The sequence below is a fragment of the Lichenostomus cassidix genome, chromosome 1 (genome assembly GCF_008360975.1).
Source record: "Lichenostomus cassidix isolate B80296 chromosome 1, HeHo_3.0, whole genome shotgun sequence".
Lineage (NCBI taxonomy): Eukaryota > Metazoa > Chordata > Aves > Passeriformes > Meliphagidae > Lichenostomus > Lichenostomus cassidix.
The window spans coordinates 4,466,959-4,489,704 of record NC_139479.1 but is presented as its reverse complement, the minus strand read 5'-3'; the positions used below and the strand labels follow the sequence as shown (position 1 = coordinate 4,489,704).

The 22,746-nt window shown below is 48.2% G+C and overlaps 1 protein-coding gene across 1 annotated transcript in view; it reads right to left on the bottom strand.

The window, feature by feature from the left end:
* Nucleotides 1-21,211, bottom strand: part of PDE9A (phosphodiesterase 9A) — a 47,875-nt gene extending 26,664 nt beyond the window's left edge. Inside the window, exons 1-4 of the mRNA XM_085044287.1 lie at nucleotides 20,761-21,211; nucleotides 7,648-7,718; nucleotides 6,005-6,082; nucleotides 5,179-5,222 (exon numbers count right to left, since the gene is read on the bottom strand). Coding sequence (XP_084900413.1) covers nucleotides 5,179-5,222; nucleotides 6,005-6,082; nucleotides 7,648-7,718; nucleotides 20,761-20,829 — 262 coding nt within the window. The 5' untranslated portion in view covers nucleotides 20,830-21,211. The remainder of the gene's footprint in view (nucleotides 1-5,178; nucleotides 5,223-6,004; nucleotides 6,083-7,647; nucleotides 7,719-20,760) is intronic.
* Nucleotides 21,212-22,746: the final 1,535 nt, after the last annotated feature.

Below are 22,746 nucleotides of genomic sequence, written 5' to 3'. Positions count from 1 at the left end.
CTCGGGTATTAGAGATGTCAGCAATACTTGTCAAGAGCATTCAAACTGCTAGCCAGAACAATTTGGCTGTCACCCCCTGTGTCTCAAAACTGGAGCAAGCATTCTGTGCTCTGAAAGTCTCAGAGCTAATTCCCTCTTTTTTAAAAAAGAAAATTTTATTTTTCTTTTCCCCAACTCCCAGCGGAGTGGCTAGCAGAGAAAATGGAGAGATTAGCTCCTCTCACAGAGACCCATTTTCCAGTTTTCCCACGAAACCCAAGCGCTGAAACAAAGCAAACGCCGCGTCCTATTTAAGAGAGGAGGAAAACTCACCGTGTGCAGCACCTGGGGTGGCACCGAGTCCAACAGTGAAAACAAGCAGAGAAAAACCTGTGTCCTCTCCCTTCGATGCTGCTCAGCCCTCTGACAGTGCCTGGAGCATGCCAGAGACTAAGTTCCCTATAAACACTGTTCCAGTAAAAAAAAAAACAACCCAACAATCTTACTTTCACTCCCTCCCCCTGTCAAAACTCACTTGGAGTACTAGGAAATTCTCATCCAGGGAGCAGTCAGCTGCAATCTGATGTTTATGGATGTAATAAAAGACTTTCAAAATGAAGATGTATGTTTTTATAACCCTAGGGTGCAGTAAAGATATATGACTAAGAGTGGCAGTTCGTCTCATCTTAAAGAGACAAAGATCCATTTCTCTGCCCTGTTCCTTTCCAAGGGGAAGACCTCTGGTAACCCCTGTTTCTGAAGAGAATGAGACATTGCTCTGACATCATTTAGCCTCCCTTGTCCTCCCCTTTGTAGAACAGGAGGGTTAAGTGTGTTTTTGCTCCCTTCATTACCCTCTGTCATCTGTTTTTTTATACCCCTGGGCAGGGCTGATACCCCAGGTGCACACAGATACCTTTTCCCTCGGATTGCTTCGTTTGTTTTGCTGCCATTCCCTCTGTGAGAAGGAAATCCTGCTGCAAGCAGCCCTGCCAGCAGCTCTGGGGGCCTGCTGCAGCATCCCCCAAAAACCCAGAAACTTTCTTCTCCCCTCACCTCCCACCAGCACCGTGGATGTGCAACACTTAAAATGCAGATGTTCGGCAAGCCAGGCTTCTGCACAACGCTCAGGGTGTTTTGCAGCTGAGAAATGACATTTTGAACCCATCCCTGCAATGGTTAATGCTGGGCAGGGACAGCCAGCTCAGGCTTCCCCAGGCTTCCCCAGGCTCATTCCCTGCTCCCTGCAGGCACAGGCACTCCAGCTCTTTGCCCCATGGCCCCTGCCAAGCTGGGCAGGGAGCTTGGCCAGGACACCGTGGAGAAAGGAGCCATTCTGCCTCGTCCCCAGCAGGTTCTGGGAAGAAAGCAGGTGCGGGGGAATGTGGCAGCAGCGTTTTTCCTGCGGCTTCCGCCGTGGCCAGATTGGGGCTGGCAGGGAGAGCACACCTTCCCTGCCAGGCTGGCACCAGGTGCCCCTGCTCTGGCACAGATGGCTTGTCACCCACCGGCAGGTCCCCTGTGCCTCGCACTGCCCTGCCCAGCAGTGCCTCTTCCTCTGTCCTCTCACCCGCTGGGATGACAGCCAGGGATCCTCCTCCATCCTCCCACTCTCCCTGGCTCCCCTTGCCACGCTGCCAGCATCAACAGGCTGCAGGCAGGGAGTCTGTGGGGTTAGAGGGGTGCTTTGGCTTCCCCCTGGCTTTTCTGCCGTGGTCAAGAAGGGCTGGGAGGGGATGGGCATTGCCTTTTCCTTGTCAGCATCAGGCTGGTGAATTCCTGCCTTATTTCTCACAAATGTTTCTGCCTCTGGCTTCTCTCTGTATTTCGCTTTCTGTGGTTTGTTTGGATCTAGGCAGTCAGAGCAATTAAAAAACCCCACAAGAAGCCAGGTGGACAAAAGCCTCGGGAAGGGGTGAGCTTCAAGCCCAAGCCCACGTCCATGAATCTGTCACGTTGAGCCCCAGATTCACACAGCAGCTCAGGTTAATTTGGGCTGCTGCATGCAAATTCCCCATCAGGTGAGTGATCCCGAAGCAGTTGGGCACATCCCAGTGCACATCCCTGTGGGATGCATGTAGGTGGGAGGAGGATTTTTCTCTCCCAGTCTCTGCCTCCTCAGTCTTGCCTGAGCTGTGAGTGTGAACAAGACTCCGAAAGGAGAAGAGGGAGATGCCAGAAGAAGAAGATTTAGGCACAGTGACAAAGCTCCTGTCGTTTTACCAGTACCAATCTGCACAAGATCTCGGGTGTTGAATCACCCAGGGGGAAAAAGCATCCCTGCAGCTCTCCAGTGCCATCACTGCTGGGCTTTGCTGCCCTAACTTGGGAGCAGTAAGAAAGTCCCTGTGTGTGTTTCCTGCCTGTTCAGGACCACTTGACCTCCATAAAAGCTCCTTTCTCTGCACTATCAGAACCACAACAGGCTTCAATTTTATTCCTCAAGAGCATGGTGCTAATAGGGTTTGTTCATTTAATTGTCATCTCTGTCAAATTGCAGAGTGCCTGAACCCTCCTAATGAGAGCCACAACACAGCCATCAGTTTGTAAATTTTGGAGCCAATTCCACCAGGAGGACACAGGCAAGAGCACTTGTGCTGTTGGGAGACAGAGGATGCTGACTCAACGGGCTTGGAAATTTAAACACCCCCAAGAGAAGGGTTTGGCACTGGGATGTTGGTACTCTGCTGGAATGGCCATGTGCCTTCTGGTCCAGGGCCACAGCAGGAGGGACAGAATGTGACCCAGCAGCTCCCCAGGCTCAGAGCCAGCCAGCTCAGACCTCCCCTCAGCCTCACCTAACCCTTGCAGACAGCTGACCCCTGACATGGTGATCACCTCTGCATCCAGCTAGAATAATAATTCTTTTATTTCCAACCCTCTCCTGTGAGTATGGCCAGGAAATGAAGAACTGTTTCTTAGCAGTTCTTAACAGATATCTCCTCTGCTGGATGGAAGTCACTGCTTATATTCTTCCTCCTGAAGGATTATATTTCCCAGTCCCACCTTTCACAGCCTTTGCTCACTGGAGTGTGTTCCATTCTTTTGCAGCTGCTTGGGACTCTGCTGAAAAGAGGTGCACTACCTCCCACCACTGTGAAAATTGGGGTGACCCCTTCTTGGCATGTATTTGGGTGAGTTGCTTTGGGAAGCAGAATCACGCAGCCAGAGCTGTCTGAGAAATGAAGACTAGAACAGAGCTGGGTTTTTTAAATTTTAATGAAGAGGAACAATTTCCCACTCTGTTTATTCTTCCTACTGTCAGCAAAATGTCAGGAATGCTTAAGATTAATGACAAGCCATTTGAAAGAGAAAAAGATACCAAGGAACATTAGTTCCATCACACTCAGCTCAACTTTCTCCCTCTTTCCATAGCAGACTCTGTCTTATGTTTTGACAATCTATGGCCAGATTTTTTTTTCTTGCCCTTTTAAGCTCAGATCTTTGGAAATCCCTGCTTTATAAAATGCAGGGAGGGAAGAGAGATCTTGCTGACACAGTTAGCTGTGCTCTGCACAAAGCAGAGCCATGTGCTGTCAGCTGGGGATGAAAAATGAGGGCTTTGGGAGAGTGAGAAAAGTCATACATGGTCTTATAAAAATATACTGCTAGCTTCATGTTGGGGGAATAAAAAAAATAAATTTAAAGGAGAGTAGATTTTCTAGAAAGCCCCTCAAAGCTTCCCAGCTGGCATTCCCTGGTGGAGCCATGCTGGCCTCGTTTCTCTGTCATGAGGCAAATGAGGCTGGCTAGTCACACCAGCTGGGACACAGAGCCACGTGCTCCACCCCACCTTTTCTGATGTGATAATGCAAACAGACCGGGAGAGTGGTGTTGTTGCAGCAGAGTTTGTCACAATAAGGAAATAGTTTAGCCCACAGCTCCTTTCCCTCTGCAGTCACACGTGTCCCTTGGCTTTGACTACCTCCTTCTGGCAATCGCTGACATGGGACCTGTTTATGGCTTGTCACAGATCTCACCGAGGTTGGGTTCTTCCCTGTTCCCTACCCTCTGTGCTCTCTTTGCTCTCTGCTCACCTTTGCTCCCTGCATGCACAGTCTCCCTGCTGTTGACTCTCTGTCTTCCCCACATCCTTTCCAGATGTTTCTGCCAGCCCAGATGCCTCAGAGAGTGGCCTCAGTTCCCTGTGCCTCCCCTTCTGGAGGTGCTACATTTTCTTGCATAATTCAGGAGCCTCAGCAAGACGAGGTGGGATCAGCAAAACCTCATCTCTGCTATCCCAACAGACTCACCCATTCCTGCAAACTACTTATTCCAGGCTTTGTCTCACTCCTGCTCTGCCTGTGCACTCTGTGTTTCCAGGACCATCTTAACCTCTTGTCCTTTGTCTCTCCTATCTGCTCCAAAGGGTGTCCCCAGCTGATGTCACCTGTCCTCCTGCAGCAGCCAGCCTCTCCCTGTGGCTCCAGAGCACACAGGCTGCCCTGATGTGAAGGGCAGGAGACTCTGCAGCTGCACAGATGAGAGAAACCACGAGCCAGATGCTCGACAGGAGTTGCCCCAAGCAAATGTTCTGCTCCAGTGTCTGAGAGCTGCTGGCCTGAGCGTGATCCTGGCAGGCAAAGGGAAGTGGGAGGAGTGGCATTTCACCCCTGCCTGTGGAGTACAGCAGTGCTGTGGCTGGGGAATGTGCTCCAGATGTGTTCTTTCACCCAGGCACTCTTTAATCTTGTCAGGTGTATTTAAATATTTATCACACTTAGAGCTACCATGCCCGCAACAGAAATTATGTTCTCTCCTCAGCCATTTGGAAATAACACGAGGCTTGAGTGTTGTGCTCAGCTTTCCAGCAGAGCTTTGCTGAGGAATGAACAAGTTTAACAAAACACTGCAGGACAGGCTTTCATTTGTCTTGCCTGAAAAAACCTCACTGCTCCGTGCAAGACTTTCCCCAGGGCATCAGGGCTGCTGAGTCAGACCCAAGCAAGGCACTGGGAAAGTCCCCTGGACCTCAGCCATTCATTTAATCCTCAAATTCATTGACATTTGGGCACATTTTTAAAGCTTTCCTGCAGAACACTGTGATCAAACACTTCTTATTCCACTGCAGCTACAACCATGACACTGACATCTTTGGGTTTTTGCGTCATGGCCTCATTATTTCCACATGCAAATGTTTGCAAATTCAGCTCTAGCAAATTCAGCTTTAGTAGATTCAGTTCAAAGGGGTCATTTTACCTGAGAGCTGCTCAGTCCCAACAGGTATCACTTTGTATGGAGACCTGGAAGAGTCAGAGAGGGTTGATGTTAGCAGCACTCAAAAATGCAGTTTGTATCTCACATCTGTACTTCCTGAGAAGCATGGAGAAGTATTTTAATATATGCTAAGCTCCCTTAAAACCTGGGAGTTTCAATAAGCAATGGGCATTTTTCTGAACACACAACCCTCTGATTTACTAGAAACAGAATCACAGAATCATAGAATGGTTTGGATTGGAAGGGACCTTAAAGATCATCCAGGTCCAACCTCTTGCCCTGGACAGGGACATCTTCCACTATCCCATGTTGCTCAGAGCCCCATCCAACCTGGCCTTGGACACTTCCAGGGATCCAGGGGCAGCAACAACATCTTTTTGTCGTGTGCTTATGCACTGTCCTGTGCAAGAGCTCCCTCCCAACAGCTGGAGCTCCTTCACATGGCATCAATGAGTGATAAATCATAATGGAGCTCCTTCACATGGCATCAATGAGTGATAAATCATAATGAAATATGGGCCAAAGCCAGCAATGAAGAGCCCTGAACTCATCAAAGACTTGTAGTTTGCTTTTCAAGTCATCTGCTGGTTGTGCCCAGATGTTTTTTCCTCAGACAATTACTCCTGCTTTAAGAACAAGTGAAAATCTTCCAAACCAGCATTAGTGTTGCAGGCCAGCATGCATTTCTCACTGTCACCCCCCTCCTTCTGCTCACCTCCCACTGCCCACAAAAAGCATCTGCAGGCAGACACCTCCTGTGCCTTGGTGCTGACCCTGTTTTTGAGGAGCAGGAGGCAGCAGGGTTTACCTCTCAGTGTTTGCAGGCATCGTGGGATCAATGGACACCATGCAGTTGTCTGCTGTCAAGAGGGAGATGGTTGTGTTCCTGAAAAGTAAGTGCCAAAGAGGATTATTTGACCTAGAAATGCTGATTGAAATTCTGTGCTGCTGCAGGTGATGCAGAGCCATCTTCTCTCCTGCAGATGCATCTTTTCTCCTGGCTCCTGGCCTGGAAGTGTCTGGCACCTCAGTTACCTCAGGGCAGGACAGGGCAGGCTTGATGCTTCACCCATGAGAAACGTGAAGTGTGATCATCTTTGGTCTCAGAGCAGACCTTGCTCCCTGCTAATTCATTTATTCTCTTGACTCATTGACTAATAATTTCTGTTAGAAAGCTGAGTTTTGTGGTACATTGACTCAGCAGCTACCTATTGACTCACACTATACAAATTACTTTTGGTGCCATGAATATCTTGAAATTGTTTAGTTACTCATTTACCAAAACAAACAAAACAAATATCTTGCTGAATATGACATATTTTTTATATAAATACTATGATAACTGTGATCTCATAGGCTCAAATTCAAACCTTGAAGGTTTATTTTGGCTCCAGCATCCTGGTTGAAATGCAATTTTCCTTTGGAAATCTTCTGATGAAAAAATAAAATGCCAAATATGCAGTGAACACCCTGATTGTGAATGATTAAAACTGCTGAACAAAGTTTCCTGGGTGATGGAGTGGAAGTATTTGACATCATAGGAAAATGAGAGTTATTAACCTTTCTAATGTCAAATGGGAGGAAATAGAATAAACAGCAAAGGGCATTAATTCTGTCCAGCAGCTTATGCAAATTCTGAGTCAATTTTATCTTTCCAGAGCTGGAGCCATGCAATAAAACCATGATTACAAGACTGCCTTATTTTTCTCCTGCACTTTTCCTGTATTGTAAAGTTGTGTGTCCAGAGATAAAGACTTTGGCCCATTGCATCCAACCTGTGCTGCTCGAGGTCCTTATGCAGACAGCAGATTTCCCTATCTAGAGGTGATTAAGGGTTCTAGAGGTGACTTAGGGACTTCCCTGATCCACTGTCTGGAGGGGGTGCAGAAGTAGATGGATGGATGGATGGATAAATTAGGAAATACATGGCCTGGGCAATGGACTTGGGGATATTTATGTTTATAAAATGGTTCAGCTGGAGAGTTTTGTGCTTGACTATCCCATAACTGGGATTAGATTTTAAAACATCGAAAGAGAAAGCTTATTACCCACTGGCAATGCTTCTTTTTGGCCCCAGTTTTTCTCCTAAAAAACAAGTTCTGAACATGTGGCCCCATTTCACTCAATATGGGCAAAAATGTAATACTGAGATACAAGTGGCAAGTGTGCCCAGCTCAGGGCTGGGCTTCTTCACTTGCTTTTATTTTAGATTATTTCTCCTCTGCTCTACTCTATTCCGCTCTGTTCCTCACGTGCAGCCAGCACCAGGGTGGCTCAATTCCCTGCCTCCACACTTTCCCAGCTCTGGATTGCCCCAGTTTCTTCTTCCAGCAGACTGGAACGAGAGACAAGCCTGAATAGCAGCTAAATAAATCATTGGGGGCCTGTCTTTAAACTGTTCCCAAAGGGAAGAAACGAAAATGAAATGAATGTCACAAATGCCAGACCTACCTCGGCAGCCCTGTTGCAATGCAGAAAAGGTCCATAATGTCTTTGGAGTTGCAGTATTTACTAAAGATCACCTTCCAGAGGGAACAGCAGCAGAGGGGGAAAATGAAGGAAAAGAGAAAGGATGGTTAGTTCCCAGTGAGATATGAATACTGTTCAGGAATGCACTGGGCTAATTTTAAGGCACATCCTGTGATTTCAATTCTCTGATTTGATTTGTGAGCTGGAATATTTCTCTCCTCCTGTTTCATACCTCTGTCTCTGTCGATAAAGCAAGCAAGCTCTGGAGACCTGAGTGCTGTTCAGAAGTGGAGCAATAACCTGTGTGAACTGAGAGCACAGGGCTTCTCACAATGCAGGATGATAACAGCTGCAAATTTAAGGATTTAAGGGCTCAGATTTAGGAAGAACTGAGCAGCACATGTAGGAGATTTCCCTGACCCCATTGTGTCACAGCCTTCAGGGACACAATCCCATGCCACAGTTTCTCCCAAGACTCCTGAGTCCATCAGGACTTGTAGGTAATGGCAGTCCCTGTTTGAGAATCTCTTCTGCAACTGGGGCTCAGGAAGCACTTTAATAATAACATTATTGTACTTTTCATCAGTCTCACTGCACCCCTGTGCAATATTTAAGCTCTGCAGTCTGGAGCTTGTTTATGTTAAATTACTTGCCCAGTATCTTATCACTGGTGAGTGGCAGGCCAGAAACAGAACCCAGGAGCCCTAATTTGATGTCCTGTTGGATTCAGAGACAGCACACCGCCTCTGAGAGAAAAACACTCAAGAATTCAACAGCACTCTCAATGAGGAATCTCCCATTTCAATAAATGTGTGTTTGTAGGATGTTTGTCCTCATGACTGAGGTCCCTGAAGTTGCTTTCAACCCAAACCCACGTCTCCTCTGTGGGTGCATGTTGCACTATCAAATCTTTCAGTGCTCTAAATCAAAAGTCTTGCTCCTAGTGGACGTATTGGGGAAAAAATAGTCATGGAATGGGATCTCTGCTGCCAGTGGAAAAAGCAAGTGTGGGTGGAATGAAAGGAAAGTGTAGACATGAGAATACAGAGTTGAGTTGGAATGTTTCTCCAAGCAGAGCAAGAAAGTGGCATTTTGCAGATGAGATCTGAGGCACAAGGAGATAAAGGTCAAAAGTCTCCTCTCCTTGCAAGTGCCTTGCTTGAAATGTGATTTTCCATACCCCACTACCACCCATGGCACGCCATATGCTCAGACACATTTTCTGTTGTACCCATCGAGGGGTGTCCATGTCCACAGCTCAGCCTGGATGCTGGTGACCCAGGAATTTAGGAATTTGTCACCCAGGATGACTGCTGGGAGGGGGCAGTGGGGCTGCAGCCACTTACCCTGGATTGAGCAGGCTCTGTGTGTTCAGTAAGGTGAGGAACACACTGGAAAAATAGCATGTCACCATCTGATTAAAGACTCTCCTGAAAGGTGGAGGTGCCAGGAGGTAATTAAGCCTGCAGCCTCACTCTGTCAGCCTTGACTTTCAAGTGCTTTAATTCCTAAATTGTCACAGCACTGGTGTGACACGGTTCCCCTGTGCCTCCTCCAAGGTGTCTTTCAGACTCCAGGGGACATCCCTGACCTGGACGTGTCACAGGGTGTCAACTACACCTCTGTCACTGGAAATGGGGAAGCCATGGAGATCCCAGGGGATGTCCTGGTGCTGATGCCTGCTCAGAGGTCAGGCCATGGCGAGCCTCAAGTACCAGGACAGCCTGTGATGCCTGATGTTTTTTGTCTTTTCTTTTTATACCTTTCTTGTACTTTTTTATACATTTTTATATCCTTTCCCTTTCTTTGTACCCATCACAAACATTCCTTGTGCCTTAGCCCTCCATGTTTATAACCCTTGTACTCTGATATTTAGCTTAGTTTGGGAATTCTCTGGAAGGGAAGATGAAACATTCATAACTATCTCAAAACTAGAGGCTCCATCCTTGGACAGAGCCTCCTCTCTGGAATATGTTTGTGTAAACTAGGCTGTAGTCTCATTTGGGGGTGTAATTAGAATAGGGGGACAATGACTTCATTTATTAAGTTTCTTATTGGGAATTTTAGGTAGATATGCTAATTTTTGAGGTCCATAAATTCATATACACATTGTACACAGAGTGTGCTCTCGGTGTGTTTCCACCTCTGATGAGTTGTGCACCTAGGATCCTATTAAAACCAAGGTAATACCCTTTTCCCCCTATACTGCTGTGTCTGCCTCTTATTTTTACCAGCTTTAAGGCATCACCTAGACAGCATGGCAAGGTCAGGTTTGCCCTGGTGGTCACTGGCACTTCAGCAAAGCTTTAACCTTCAGTTGTCACTGGTGCTGAGGAGATCTCTTGTTGAGGAGCAGAAAGGCTTGCAAAGTGAGGGCCTTGCTGCCCTTGTAAAATCCTTGCTCACTTCTGTTACTTTGGCTAGCTAGAAAAGCATTCTGGGAATGACTCAGCTAAACTAGAGGTGAAAAACAACTTCCATAATTGTAAAACAATTATTAGAACCAAGAAGTGCTCACACTGTGGGGCTGGTGATGGGTTACACCTGATGCTGTTCCTATCCTGGTCTGTGGTGTTGGTTAAGCACATTTGTTGTGCCTCACAAGTATTTAAACTCATAACAAATGAACAGTTTAAGAACCCTGGATTTTTGCAATAAAATGTCTTTGCCATACCATGGTGGAGTCCATGTGTGCCATTAAAAAACACCTTACACTGCACCCTCTTTACTTCTGAGCAAAGCATCAGGAGTTTTGTGACAAAGAGGACAAAGGTGGTCACTTCAAGAGGTGGCTGTGACCCCCACCTGCACTCACACCCACCTTCCCTGTGCTCTGCCCAGGTGAGATTACCCCAGGCATTAATGCATAAAACATGCAGGCACTTGATTGCTGAGGCAGGTAGTAACTGCTGCTGGGGAATGGGTGTGTTTTAAAAGTCTCTGTTGCCCAGTGATTGACCCTTGGTGATTAAAACACAGAAGCAATCACGGCAATAAAGCACATCCAATGGAGTTCAGATTGGGCTGAAATCCTGCTCCCAGCAGAACACAGCATCCTGACAGACTGACAGCTGCTAAAACTGGCTGACAGAGTGCTGCAGAGTACAACTGGTACATGCAGCAGCTGAGCAGAGGATGTTAATTGTGGCTGAACAGAGGGTGAAGGCTTGTGATGTGCCAGGAGTGCTATTTCAGCTATTGAGGTCTCTTATTCTGGAAATCAATTATTATTGACCAGGACAGACAAGAAAGGAAAAGATAAAAAAAAATTATTAACGAACATTAAAGGTAAGAAAGTTGGCCTGACTCATAGAAAGCAGTAGGAGCTTTCAACACACCGAGGATGAATTTTAATGGTTCCTCTTACTCCATCAAGTAGTGAAAGAGTGGGAAGAGAAACAAAGGCTGTGATACTAGATCATGAGCTCTCTCCATACATGCTTTTTAGCTTTCCATACTTGGCATTTTTACTTAGGTTTGCTAAAAGTGGATTTGTGAATCACCCACTGCAGTTTCATACTCATCTCAGGATGCTTGTCCTCAGCTGGCTGTTTTCTTTTTTTTTATCAAAAAGCACATGCTATTGAAGTTTCCTTCTATTACAGCGTGCAGAGCTTTTCTGAGCATCTCCCTTCTGCTCTAAAACACAGCAGCCAGCCTCAGATGCTCTGTGGCAATGTGCAATTGTTCTGTCATTGTCTGCAGGTTTGCATTCCCAGCAAAGCCCATGCCAGTTGTGCTGATGGAATACGATTGGAACGTGCTCCAGAGGGATGGGAGGACAGCACTGAGTGCTATTGATGGCTCCAGCACAGTACAGGAATCCTATTTGCCCGGAGCCCATCGTCACTGGGGGGACATGGGCAGCAGGAAGGCAAGTGGGGACACTTGGCTCGTGGCCACACTTCAGCCCTGTGGGACACGTGGGTTCCCCTGTGGCCTGCAGAGGTTGATCTGCAGCTTTGAGGACAGGCAACTCTGCTGGCACTGCCTGCAGAGGGGAACATCTCAGCCCTGTGGAGATGTCCCTGCTTGGGCAGGAGTCCCAAAACTGCTCAGCCAGGGTCTCCATGATCATACATTTTCGGCTCTTTTTGGGGATCTGATCCATTAATTTCATGTCCCTTCACATCCACAAATTTCATGTCCCTTCATATCTGTCTCAGCTGTCTCTGACCCCCAGTCACACTGTTTGGGTCCCTATGGGTGACAAGCCACTGCTGAGAGTGTCTCCCAGCTCCTCATTCCCTGCATTAATGCCTGATGCTGGAAGATATCCCTGCTTAGGAGAGGATTGAGACCTTGCTATGGAGCATGACAGAGGCCAAAATCAGGAGACCACAGCAGTTCCTGCATCTGGGATAGTGGGCTAAGATCCTAAAGGGTATAGGGTTTCCTGTATAAGGTTTCCTATATAGGGTTTCCTGTAATGAAATTCCAGGTTTCCTTGTGATACACATCAAAACAGCGCATAGTCATGCAGGTCAGCCCAAAAAATCCAGGGATGAACCTCCAGGGATGAAGCAAGAGAGGATACAGGGACTCTGATACTGCCTGGTGGCACGAAAGTCTCCTGCAAGAACAGCCAGCACAAGACACTCAGCCGCCAGGGTCATTTCTAAAAGCAAAGGCAGAGCCAAAACCGTGTCTGAGCAAAGTCACAGCAATGACAAACCACGTGAGAAAGGCAAACAAAAGCCTCTGCTTCAGCTTGCAGATTAATGACTAATTGCCATGAAGAAAATCAGCCACATGTAAACCCTGTTAACTCCATTTCCCTTGGATTAGTGCCAGGAGGAAAAGGCTGTATTCCTGAAAAGTGATGCAGCATCTGCAAACAGATTTTTTTTTTTCCCACTGAGAGTTAACATGATTTCATATTTCTGTCCTTGCTGTTGTTCTCAAAACCTCTGGGATGGTGGATGGCCCATCCCTGGGAACATTCAATGCCAGGGTGAATGGGTTTCTGAAGAGCCTGGTCTATTTGAAAATGTCCCTGCTCATTGCAGGGGGTGGAACTAGACCTTTAAGGGTCCCTTCCAACCCAATTCTATGGTTCTACCACATGTAGGGGAAAAAAATGACAGGAAAAACAGCCTTTTCTGAATGTTTATCTTGTTTGTTTTGAGGAGTTTCCATCAAGACCAAGAGGCAGACATTCAGTTTAAGTGGGGAATGTTCTGTCTGCCTAGGAAAGCAGCATGACACAAATGGGGGGAAAGCAGGATGAATAATAACTGAGGCTTTTTGGAGTGGAAATAACACTTTGATGAGGCATGCAGGGACTGCAAAGTAGGACAGTGTGGCTCGATGGGGATGCCTGGTTTCTGGCCTGGCCTTCACTTCTGTGGGACTGCTTTCTTTCCTGGAAACAGGGCTGCATTTTTTTGGAAACATTTTCTCCTGAAATAAGGAGCCATTTTCTCTTCATCCACAGTACCCACCTCTGGTCTAGGACAAGGATTTGAAAGCTTATCTCAGGAGCTCTGGTGCTCTGGGCTGGGTTTGCCACTATGAGAAGAGCTCAGATTAAGGACTGGGATGGAGATTTTACTAAAGGACCATTGTGCACAGACACTGCAGCCAACCAGTTTACAACTAATCACATTATATTTTGCTTTCAGATAGGACGGGTAAAAACACAGCTTACAAATCCAATTTTTGTTCTATATTTGATCCTCAGAACAGCTAATCCTCTCTGTAAACAGCAAACCTTGTACAGAACATTATCCTGTTCTGCTGTCCATAATTGGGTTTTCTTACAAGAATTTAACTTCTGTTTGATTATTTTTATTTTACCCCAGTGAAATTCCTAAATAAATAATTAAAAAATATTTTTGAAGCTAGTTACCCTCAGTTTTTAGTTCTACTTCTTTGTTCTGGTTTCAGCCTGCTGTCTTCAATACTTTAGCACTTGGTCATGTCTTTCATTCAGCTCAGTGAGCAATGTTCAGAGTCCAGGCTGAAATTGCAGAGTTTAAACAATCTAAATTACAATCTTTCACTAATGAGATTGGGAATGGCGTGTCAGAAAAGATTCTAGTAAAACTCAGTTATGTATCTTGCATGGGCTCTGAAAATTGCTGGATTCACAGAGGATTTCTGAACTATCAAGGCAGAAGGTTGATGTGAAATTTTTCATTGTGATTTTCCCCGTCTCTCCAGTGGTCTTTGTTGTCCACAACAAAATGAAGAAGGACCCAGAAATTTTAGGTATCCCTCTGTAGGAATCACTGGAAGGAATTCATAATCCTAGAGGTGTAAGCAAATAGGCCCTCCTCAAAAAACACCTGTAGATGATCTATCAGTCATAATCCCCAATGTCTAAAGAAGCCTTACCCAAAATCCCATATTTAAAAACATTCCAGCTTTTCCCATTCTATGAACTCAGATGCAAACAGCACCAGCCCAACTACACCCAAACTATCAGTCACCTTTTCAATTCCTCACACTAATTAACAGCTGATATTCAGAAAACCACTCATTTATCTGAGCCTCGCATGTTAGGCTGCATTAAAAATAGTCTGCCAGATTGGCCATCTGCTTGATGCAGTGGGAGCTTCTCTGAGAGAAGCACAGAAAATGAGTGCATGTCTGTGTGGGGGGGAGAAAACACGAGAGCCCTCAGCTGAGTGTCTGAGCAAAAGTGAAAGCTCTCCTGAACTCTTCAAACACTGCCTTTGTTAGAGGATGAGGAGTGTGGTGGATATTTAATCCCAAAAGCCAGAGCTCTGTAATCCTGCTGATTCACACTTAGCTGTGGGAGGGAAGTGGCTTGAGAATGTTCATTTTGACATGAAATGTACATGTGGGGTTTGTCTGACGTAATTTAACCATCCACAGGCTCAGCATCTCTCAGGTCTCTCTCTGCCAGGTGCTCTCTGTTGCCAGCAGAAAAGGAGAACAACCTCCAAACTGAAAATTAGCCCTCGTGTCTCCAAATCCCACTTTAGGATGAGCTGAATCATCCCCTGGAGATGCCACCAGCCTCCCCAGGGACTATGGGGGAATCTGCATGACTCTCCTGGAGCACTCATCACTCACTCTGGGGTGTGTGTGGTTAACTGGGGTGAATCCTGTTCCTTTCCTGATCATATACATTGCTCTAAATTAAGAAACAGGAGCTGCTAGACAGAGCTGACATTCCAGGATCCTGAGGCATGTGGTAAGTTGCAATTCCCACCCTGTAACATCCCTGAAAAGAGATTTTCCTCTTTTTAGGAAAGAAAAAAGTCCACAATACACTCCTCGATGTGTGAACCCAGAACAGTCTTGGACACTGTCCATAGAGAAGGGCAGCATGGCAGAGGTTGGCTCTTTCACTGTGAGCAAAGAAGGATCTCAGTAATTTTTAGAGTCATTTGGGCTCATAGAAGAAGGGAGGTTACATTCAACAGAGACTTGGTGCAACCTACTGACTACACTAAGGGACATATTGCAAATACTCCATCTGTCAGTACTAATTATTAATGGCAGAACACAACAGGGAACCAGCCAGGCTGATTGTGAGGGGCAGAGCTGAAAGTTTCCTATCTTCTGCAGCAGAAATAAAAATATTTCATAAAAGTATTTCGACCTTTGGCAAATAACACAAATGTCTACATTCTGGCTTTTCTTAACAGAAGAAGGGCACACATTTGCTGCTAATGGAGTACTAAGTGCAATTAACCCTGCAGCACATGAATGCATTAGGCTTGAAATGTTTTGTAAACTGGGTAATAGGGATGCTTTAGCACCAAATGTTCTCACTGGATGCGAGTGAAGCTGCTTGTTTCAAAACTGCTCACAGGATTAAAGTCTGACCTTGGAACTGGCTTGGTTATATAGGACTGTTAGAAGGAAAATGTTATTTAAGGGAGTAAGGAAAAGCAGGTTTGGACAGAGACCAGCAAAAGGCCAACTTGCATCTGTAGGAGCAAGTTCAAGAGGAAGGTTCTAGAAACAGAATAGTTTGTCTTGTTTGTACTGAGCCAGAAGAGGTGTGTATGAGGAGCACAAGTTGCTATATTTGGCTGGTCTGACCCTGTAGGTAACAGCAGAGTTACCTATGAGAAAAGTGTTAGACTGAGAGTGTTAAACTTACACTTTGTCTGGACTAGTGTGAACATAAACTGTAATAAATGTAATAGACTGTGACTTCAGAAAGATAAACAGCAGTAAACAAGCCTTGCTGGGTGATGGGTATGGAAGAATTTCGGAGCTGTGCTGGAATTACAGAGCAGTTCTGGGATTATGGTTTGGTCACCTAAATGCTCTGAGGAGACCCCATTGGGGAGTAAGCAAAAGGGGAATTAGGGGAGAGAAAAGCCCATGTGTGACATTATCTTTCACTTTTTTAAAAGCATTGGTTTAAGCCATTTTTACTCCTAAAAGTGTTTATGTGCTGCAATGTGACAGTTCAAGGAACCTGCTGTTCATTTCGTGCTGCTTTACGAAAAGAACAAGCAGCCACTTTGAGTTCACCAGGGCCAGCTGAAGTGGGAAAGCCAAGGTTAGCCAAGACAACTGGCAAGGTTCAGGCTGTGCCACCTTGAACCCTCCACACCCACAGAGATCTGCCAGCACTAAAAAATGGCCTTGATCCCACAAAAACATCCTTTCACCTCACTGTGCTAAAGCAGGATTTGTCCCAGAGCAGGCCCCAGAGATGTCCATGTCCTGACTGCCATGAACAGCCCCCCTGTGCACCCCTGTGGTGTTTGGCAGCTGGAAGGGTGTTCCCCTCAATCCTTAGTCCAAACAGATATAGGATGAGTTCCATGGGCTTGCCTTGCTGTGCTGAGAGACCCATCAGGATGCAAAATAATTTCATCGCCTTGAAGAGATCATCATGCCATTATTTTTTTTCTGCTGTGTTTTGTTTTTCATCTGAATCCAGTTCTGCAGGGTAAAAATAGCCTGGTGAGCTTTGAAAAAATCTGTTGGCTTTGCTAGAATCTGGGCATTTATACCCAGGTGCTGCTGCTCCAATTAAAAATAAAATCTCACGTGGCAGAAGCGATTCCTGCACACTGATGTTTGGATGCAACAACCACGACACCAAAGCTCAGTCTGAGCCTTGTCCTGTTCTTTGGGGACATCCTGTTCTTTGGGCTGTGGAGGGCTCAGTGTCCTGCAGCACAGGTCAGGTCAGCAGACACCCAGAAAGCTTGGACTCAATGCATTTCTTTGAGGGAAAAAATAAAAGAAGGTAATTGTTCTGTTCGACATCCAGAATGAGTCAGTAAACCAGGAAAATTACTCCAAAATTCTTTCCTTGCTTTCTGAAGAGGAGGAAAATACCACCGAGTGATTTCATAGAATCCTTGACAAAGGCAACAGGCCTCTTCTTCTTTTTCCAGCTACTTCAGGCTCTGTAACCCTCTGATTTTCCATACTTGTTACAAATATGATGTTGATTAAGACACTGGAAACAGAAATCCTCTTGAAATAAGCATTTTTCTCAGAGGAACTCCTTAAAACTCTGCAAGTAAAGCCACTACCTTGTGACATTTAAAAAGGAGAGCCATGAAGCCACCCAGCTGGGAATAAGGCCACAGGCTGGCTCTGCTCTGCTACCATTTAAATCTCAAAGGTCAAAAGAAAATGTTCCCAGTAGTTTCTCCATGGAAAAAAAGATTGGGCATGAATGGGGAACATTTTTCTCCTGATGGATTTTAAATTCAAAACAGACTCAATAGGAATCTTTTTTCAAAACACAGCCAAAGGGTTAACAACAGTATGAAGGAAAATAAGACTCCCAACCTGGCTTAAATTTGGCACCTCTCCACTGATGTTGGGGTTTGGGTGCTTGACCCCATCTAGTGGCACTGCAGGAACCAGGAGAAATCCCAGTCCATGGTGGTTTGTTGAGATCACCTAACCCTACATGAAACCCCTTCCCTTCCCTTCCCTTCCCTTCCCTTCCCTTCCCTTCCCTTCCCTTCCCTTCCCTTCCCTTCCCTTCCCTTCCCTTCCCTTCCCTTCCCTTCCCTTCCCTTCCCTTCCCTTCCCTTCCCTTCCCTTCCCTTCCCTTCCCTTCCCTTCCCTTCCCTTCCCTTCCCTTCCCTTCCCTTCCCTTCCCTTCCCTTCCCTTCCCTTCCCTCAGCCACTCTTCACCCAGTTTCCCCTCCAGACCCTTCACCATCTTTGTTGCCCTCTTTTGGATACCTTCCAACAGTTTAATGTCTTTTGTATATTGTGGTGCCCAAAACTGCCCCAGCACTCGAGGTGAGGCTGCCCCAGCCCAGAGCAGAGCAGGACAATCCCCTCCCTTGCCCAGCTGGCAATGCTGTGCCTGATGTCCCCAGGACAGGGATGTCCCTCCTGGCTCCAGGGCACTGCTGGATCCTGTTCAACTTGCCATCAACCAGGACCCCCAGGTCCCTTTCCTGGGCAGTGGACTTCAGCCTCTCATTCCCCAGTCTAAGCACACAACCAGGGTTGCTCCATCCCAGGTGAAGAATCCTTTATTTTCCCTTGTTGAACTTCATATGGTTGGTGATTGCCCAGCCCTCAAACTTGTCTCTCTGCAGGACCCTTGAGGGAGTCAACAACTCTCCCAGTTTAGAGTCATCAGCAAACTGACTTATATTCCTTAGAGTCCTAAGTCCAGGTTGTTGATGAGGGTGGTGAAGAGTATAGGGATGAGCACAGAGCCTTGTGGAACCCCACCAGTGACTGAATGCCAGCCTGATGTCACCCCATTCACTGCCACCCTTTGTGCCTGACACGTGAGCCACTTGGTCATCCATCACACCACAGCTACCCAGCTGTGGGCTGGACATTTTGTCCCGAAGGATGTTGGGAGAGACAGAAATGGACCTCAGCCCTTCCTCTGGGCCATGTGGGTCTGCTTTCAACCCAGGCTGGTGGTGCCTCCTTTATTTTAGTGACTCCTGAGAAGGATTTCCAAGCCAGCCAACTCTTCTTTCATAACCACCACGTCCCTCTGCCCTCCCTGTGTTCTCCTCTGGACCTGCCAACACACAAACCTACTTAGTTTAATCCCACTCCCCTGCTGCAGAGCACTTTCCAGTGTTCACCTGCAGGGCACAGGGTCTCGGGGGAGGCAGCGTGAGGCTCCCTGCGCTGGGTTTGTCCCTTCATTTACCCCAGCGCTGAGGTGACACAACTTCTCCCAAAGTCAACAGCACACCCTGTGGCCGCACCGGTGGAAATTCGGGATGAGGCCACGGAAACACAAAAATTGCCTCTGAACAGTTGCCACCACAAGTAGCAGGGTAGGATGCCCAATTCTATTGCACGATGCCCAGTAGGGCCAGCTGGAGTTGGAGCTGAGCCCTTTCCAACTCAACAAGTGCTGTTACAGCCAAGCTCCTACCTCGTTACTGCTTGACAAGAAGCTTAGCATTGATTTAATGAGTTCCCTTTAGAAGCCTCCAATGCTGCATTCCTTGGAAGATTAAGGGCTGTTGCTTTTTCTTTCTTTTTTTTTTTTTTTCTTTTCCCTTTCTGCTTCTTTCTAATGATGTTGTTACTGAGAAGGCAGGAGAATCTGAGATATGCCCTGCTTACCGCTGGGTGAACCCCATTTACACGGCATTTTTTACTTCAGGAATCCTTCCAAACATTACCCAGGCGGAATTTTACATCTGACAAAAGAAACAGACAACATTTATGGAGCTTAAACCTCCTGAACACTGCCTGAGTTTGCACTCGCTTGCTCGTGTGACTGTGCCTTTCCTGTGCCTTTAGTGTTGAAAGTACTCTTCAGAGCTGGTTGGAGAAATTATAGATTTTTTTAAATCCAGCACAGATTTCAGACACTGTGCATTATAGACATCTATGGAAACACTCACCACCCTTTCAAAATCCCAAAATATTTTTGTTCTTAGCTGTGCAGGTACTGGGGAGCTCCACACTATCCATACTTCTTGAGGCCATGAGGCAACCTATTTTTTAAACCCCGGCAAAGGGGTTGTCCGTGCTGGCTCTGCTGGCTCAGCAGAGCCAGCACGGACAATCTACAGCACCAGAGGGAACATCATCACCACTGAGCTACGTCCAAGATGGATCAGGATGATGGATCTGTGCCTTCCCTGGGGAATCCGGCACAGATCTGGATTCTCCAAGGTCTTGTTCCCGAGGACACAACTTTCAGCGGTCGCCGTGGGTCCCCAGGGCAGTGGCGGAGGGGATTGGAGGCGTGTGTGATGGGATGGGACTGTGAGCATCATCAGCTCTCCCTTTGCCTCGCTGCTGCCGTCACTCATACAGCAGAGGGGAGGGAAGGGACAGGGTGTCTTTGCTGTTTCTTTCTTAAGAAGAAACGAAAGGAGAGGCTGGGTGAACTGAAAATTTAGAGCAGCGAGACCGGGGAGATTTGAATTTTGCAAATCGGAGTTTGCTTGCTCCGGAGCCTCGCAGCAGCTCTCTGTTACAGAAAAGGCACTTGGTTTGCGGCCAAAGAGAAGGGGGGGAAAAAAGACTTGCAGAAAGGCGTCGGCACCGTTTCTGTTCAAAAGCAGTGTGCTGTCAGCTCGGCAGAGTGCGAGCTCTCCCTTTTAGCCAGGACACATTTCTCCCGCAGCTCTCCCTGCGCTGTGAACCGTGCTTAACCAAACCAGGCAGGCGAATGGCAGGGAAAGTTTTTAATTATCGGCATTTACGAGCAACTTGGGCAGAGGCGGCGGGGACCCCGCAGCCCCGGGCGATGCAGAGACATCGCGCAGAGCCGGGCGCTTGCCTGACCTTCAGCCCGGCCGGAGGGAGATGCCCACGGCCAGAACCCCCCGGCAGGCAGTGTCCGAGGAGCTGGGCACGCCGTGCTTCCCCACCGCCTGCGGGGAAAGCCTCGCCACGGGCTAAACTTTGTAAACACGGCGCGACGCCGCGAAACCGAGCATCCCCACGCCGGCAGGGAGAGCTGGCAGCGAGCTCGTGTTGGCAGCGCCCAGCCCTCCCCTCTGCCAGCCTCCCCTTCCCCTTTACATAAACATGCGTGTACAAGGCAGAAGCCGCTCGGGATGCCCCCCTTTCCCCTCGCGAAGGGATTTGCAGCCCGCTGGATGCTCACACGAGTCGCGGCGCAGCAAACACCTCCCGCAGCCGCCGCGGCCGGAGACGCCACTTGGTGAAAAACAGCGAAAGTACCTTTTGAATTCTTCCATCAATATCCAAATAAATACATTTGGGCCGGTAAGTCGAGGAGGCAGATCCCATCTTGCTACAGCTGGGCTCGCACCGGGCTTGTTTCCAGCGTCAAGCAGAGCGGAAAATCAGGTTTATCCTACCCAGCCGAGCCACCGCTGCCTGGCAGTTTGGTGTCCCCGCTCTGCTGTATCCCACTGTACTCTCATTCTGGGAAGGTCCCTCCTCTAACATGCATGCATTTTGCTGTGCCTCTGTCTCTCTCTGCCACCTCCTTTTAGTTTTGCTTCCCTCCACATCCAGCTGCTTCGGACAGGGAAAGACACAGGCTCCAGATGCTGCCTGCGAGCCCCCTCGCCATTCCCATAGCAACAGCCCCTCTTGGCTTTAAGGCTGAGAGCTGCTGGGCATCCGCATTCGGGCTCTGACCCTGGCATTGACCAGCTCCTGTTATGCACAAGACCAAGTGGCATTTGTCCCTCGGGGGGGGCTGTGGAGGAGGAAAAACCTTCCTCGTCGGGGTGGTGAGAGATGCCATTTGATTTTACGCTGAAACAGGACCGTAATTATTAATTAGTGCACGGTGCGAGTGGTGTCCCAGGGTCCCACCTGGAGGTGCCGAGTGCTGGAATTGTCCTTTCGGACTCTCACTGCCGGCCAGGGCTTGCACCGTCTCAAGCCAAACTCAGCAGCTCAATTCCCACATCCCTCCCGTTATGTTTACAAGGACAGAAGGAAAAAAACCAGCAGCTTTTCTTTCTCTGCAAGGACAGAAGGAAAAGCAGCAGCTTTGTTTTTTTCCCCTCTGTAAGCTCCAAAAGCATGAAGAAAGCATAAAGCCCATGCTCTCGCCCACCGCCACCCCCGGCGCCAAGGAATTTGTTATTTAGGGGAATGTGAAGTCGCCTGGCAAAGGCGTCTGCCATGAGCAAAGCAGGAGGGAGCAGAGCGGCCGGCGGTGTGCTCCCGGAGCACATGAATGCCGAATGCCAATCTGCCGTGCCGTGCCGGGCCGGGCCGGGCCGGGCCGGGCCGGGCCGGGCCGGGCCAAGCCGTGCCAGGTTGAACCATGCCAAGCCGAGCCATGCCGTGCCGAGCCGAGCCGGGCTGAGCCGTGCCGGGATGAGCCATGCCGTGCCGGGCTGGGCCATGCCGTGCCGTGCTGGGCCATGCCGTGCCGTGCTGCAGTGCCCTGCCCGGGGCAGCCGGGGGGAGGCAGCGGGCAGAGCTCGGGCACGGCGGGGACAGAGTTCGGCGGCACTGGAGAGGCTGCTCAGCCGGCAAACAGCCCGTCCCGAATTTTGGCTCTCCGGATTTCCTGGGGTTTCTGATGGAGGGGCTGCAAAGGCGTTTGCTGGGCTCAGCTGTGTCTCACCTCGGCTGCAGTGCAGAGGGGTCGGTGGTGCTCTCCCTGCCCACCCCAGACCCTCTCTGTGAGACACAGCTGAGCCCAGCAGAGACCAAGGGGCTTGGCTGTGGCTTGTGCTCGGCTGTTGTTTGTCCCTGGCTGCCCCTGCAAACGCAGACAGGGGATTTGTAGGGTTTGGAGGGCTGAGTGGGTCGCAGAGCCAGGCTGGGGGTCAGAGCTGGGCTCTGTGGTACTTACAAAGCAAGAGGTACTTCTAAAGCTCTCAGAGCCAGCAGCAAGGTGGCTCTGCTGGGAAGAGCAAGCCTTTGCCTCACATCCTTCCTCTGGCACTGGAGCAGGCACTGCAAGTCTTTCAGGAGACCTGAAAGTCCTGGGGGTTATCCTGTAGGCTGTCCCCCCAGCCTATCCCATATCCCACTACCCACTCAACCATGCTTTAGGTAATTTTGCAGTTTATCCCACAGACTATCCTATAAACCATCCTGGAGGTTAATCCCTTAGATTATTCCACAGGCTACCCCCATGGCTGTTCTGAGGTTCTGCACAGCTTCTCGCACTTCAACAGCCCTTCCACACCAACCCCACTGCTCTGTACATCAGCCAGGACCTCAGTAACCATA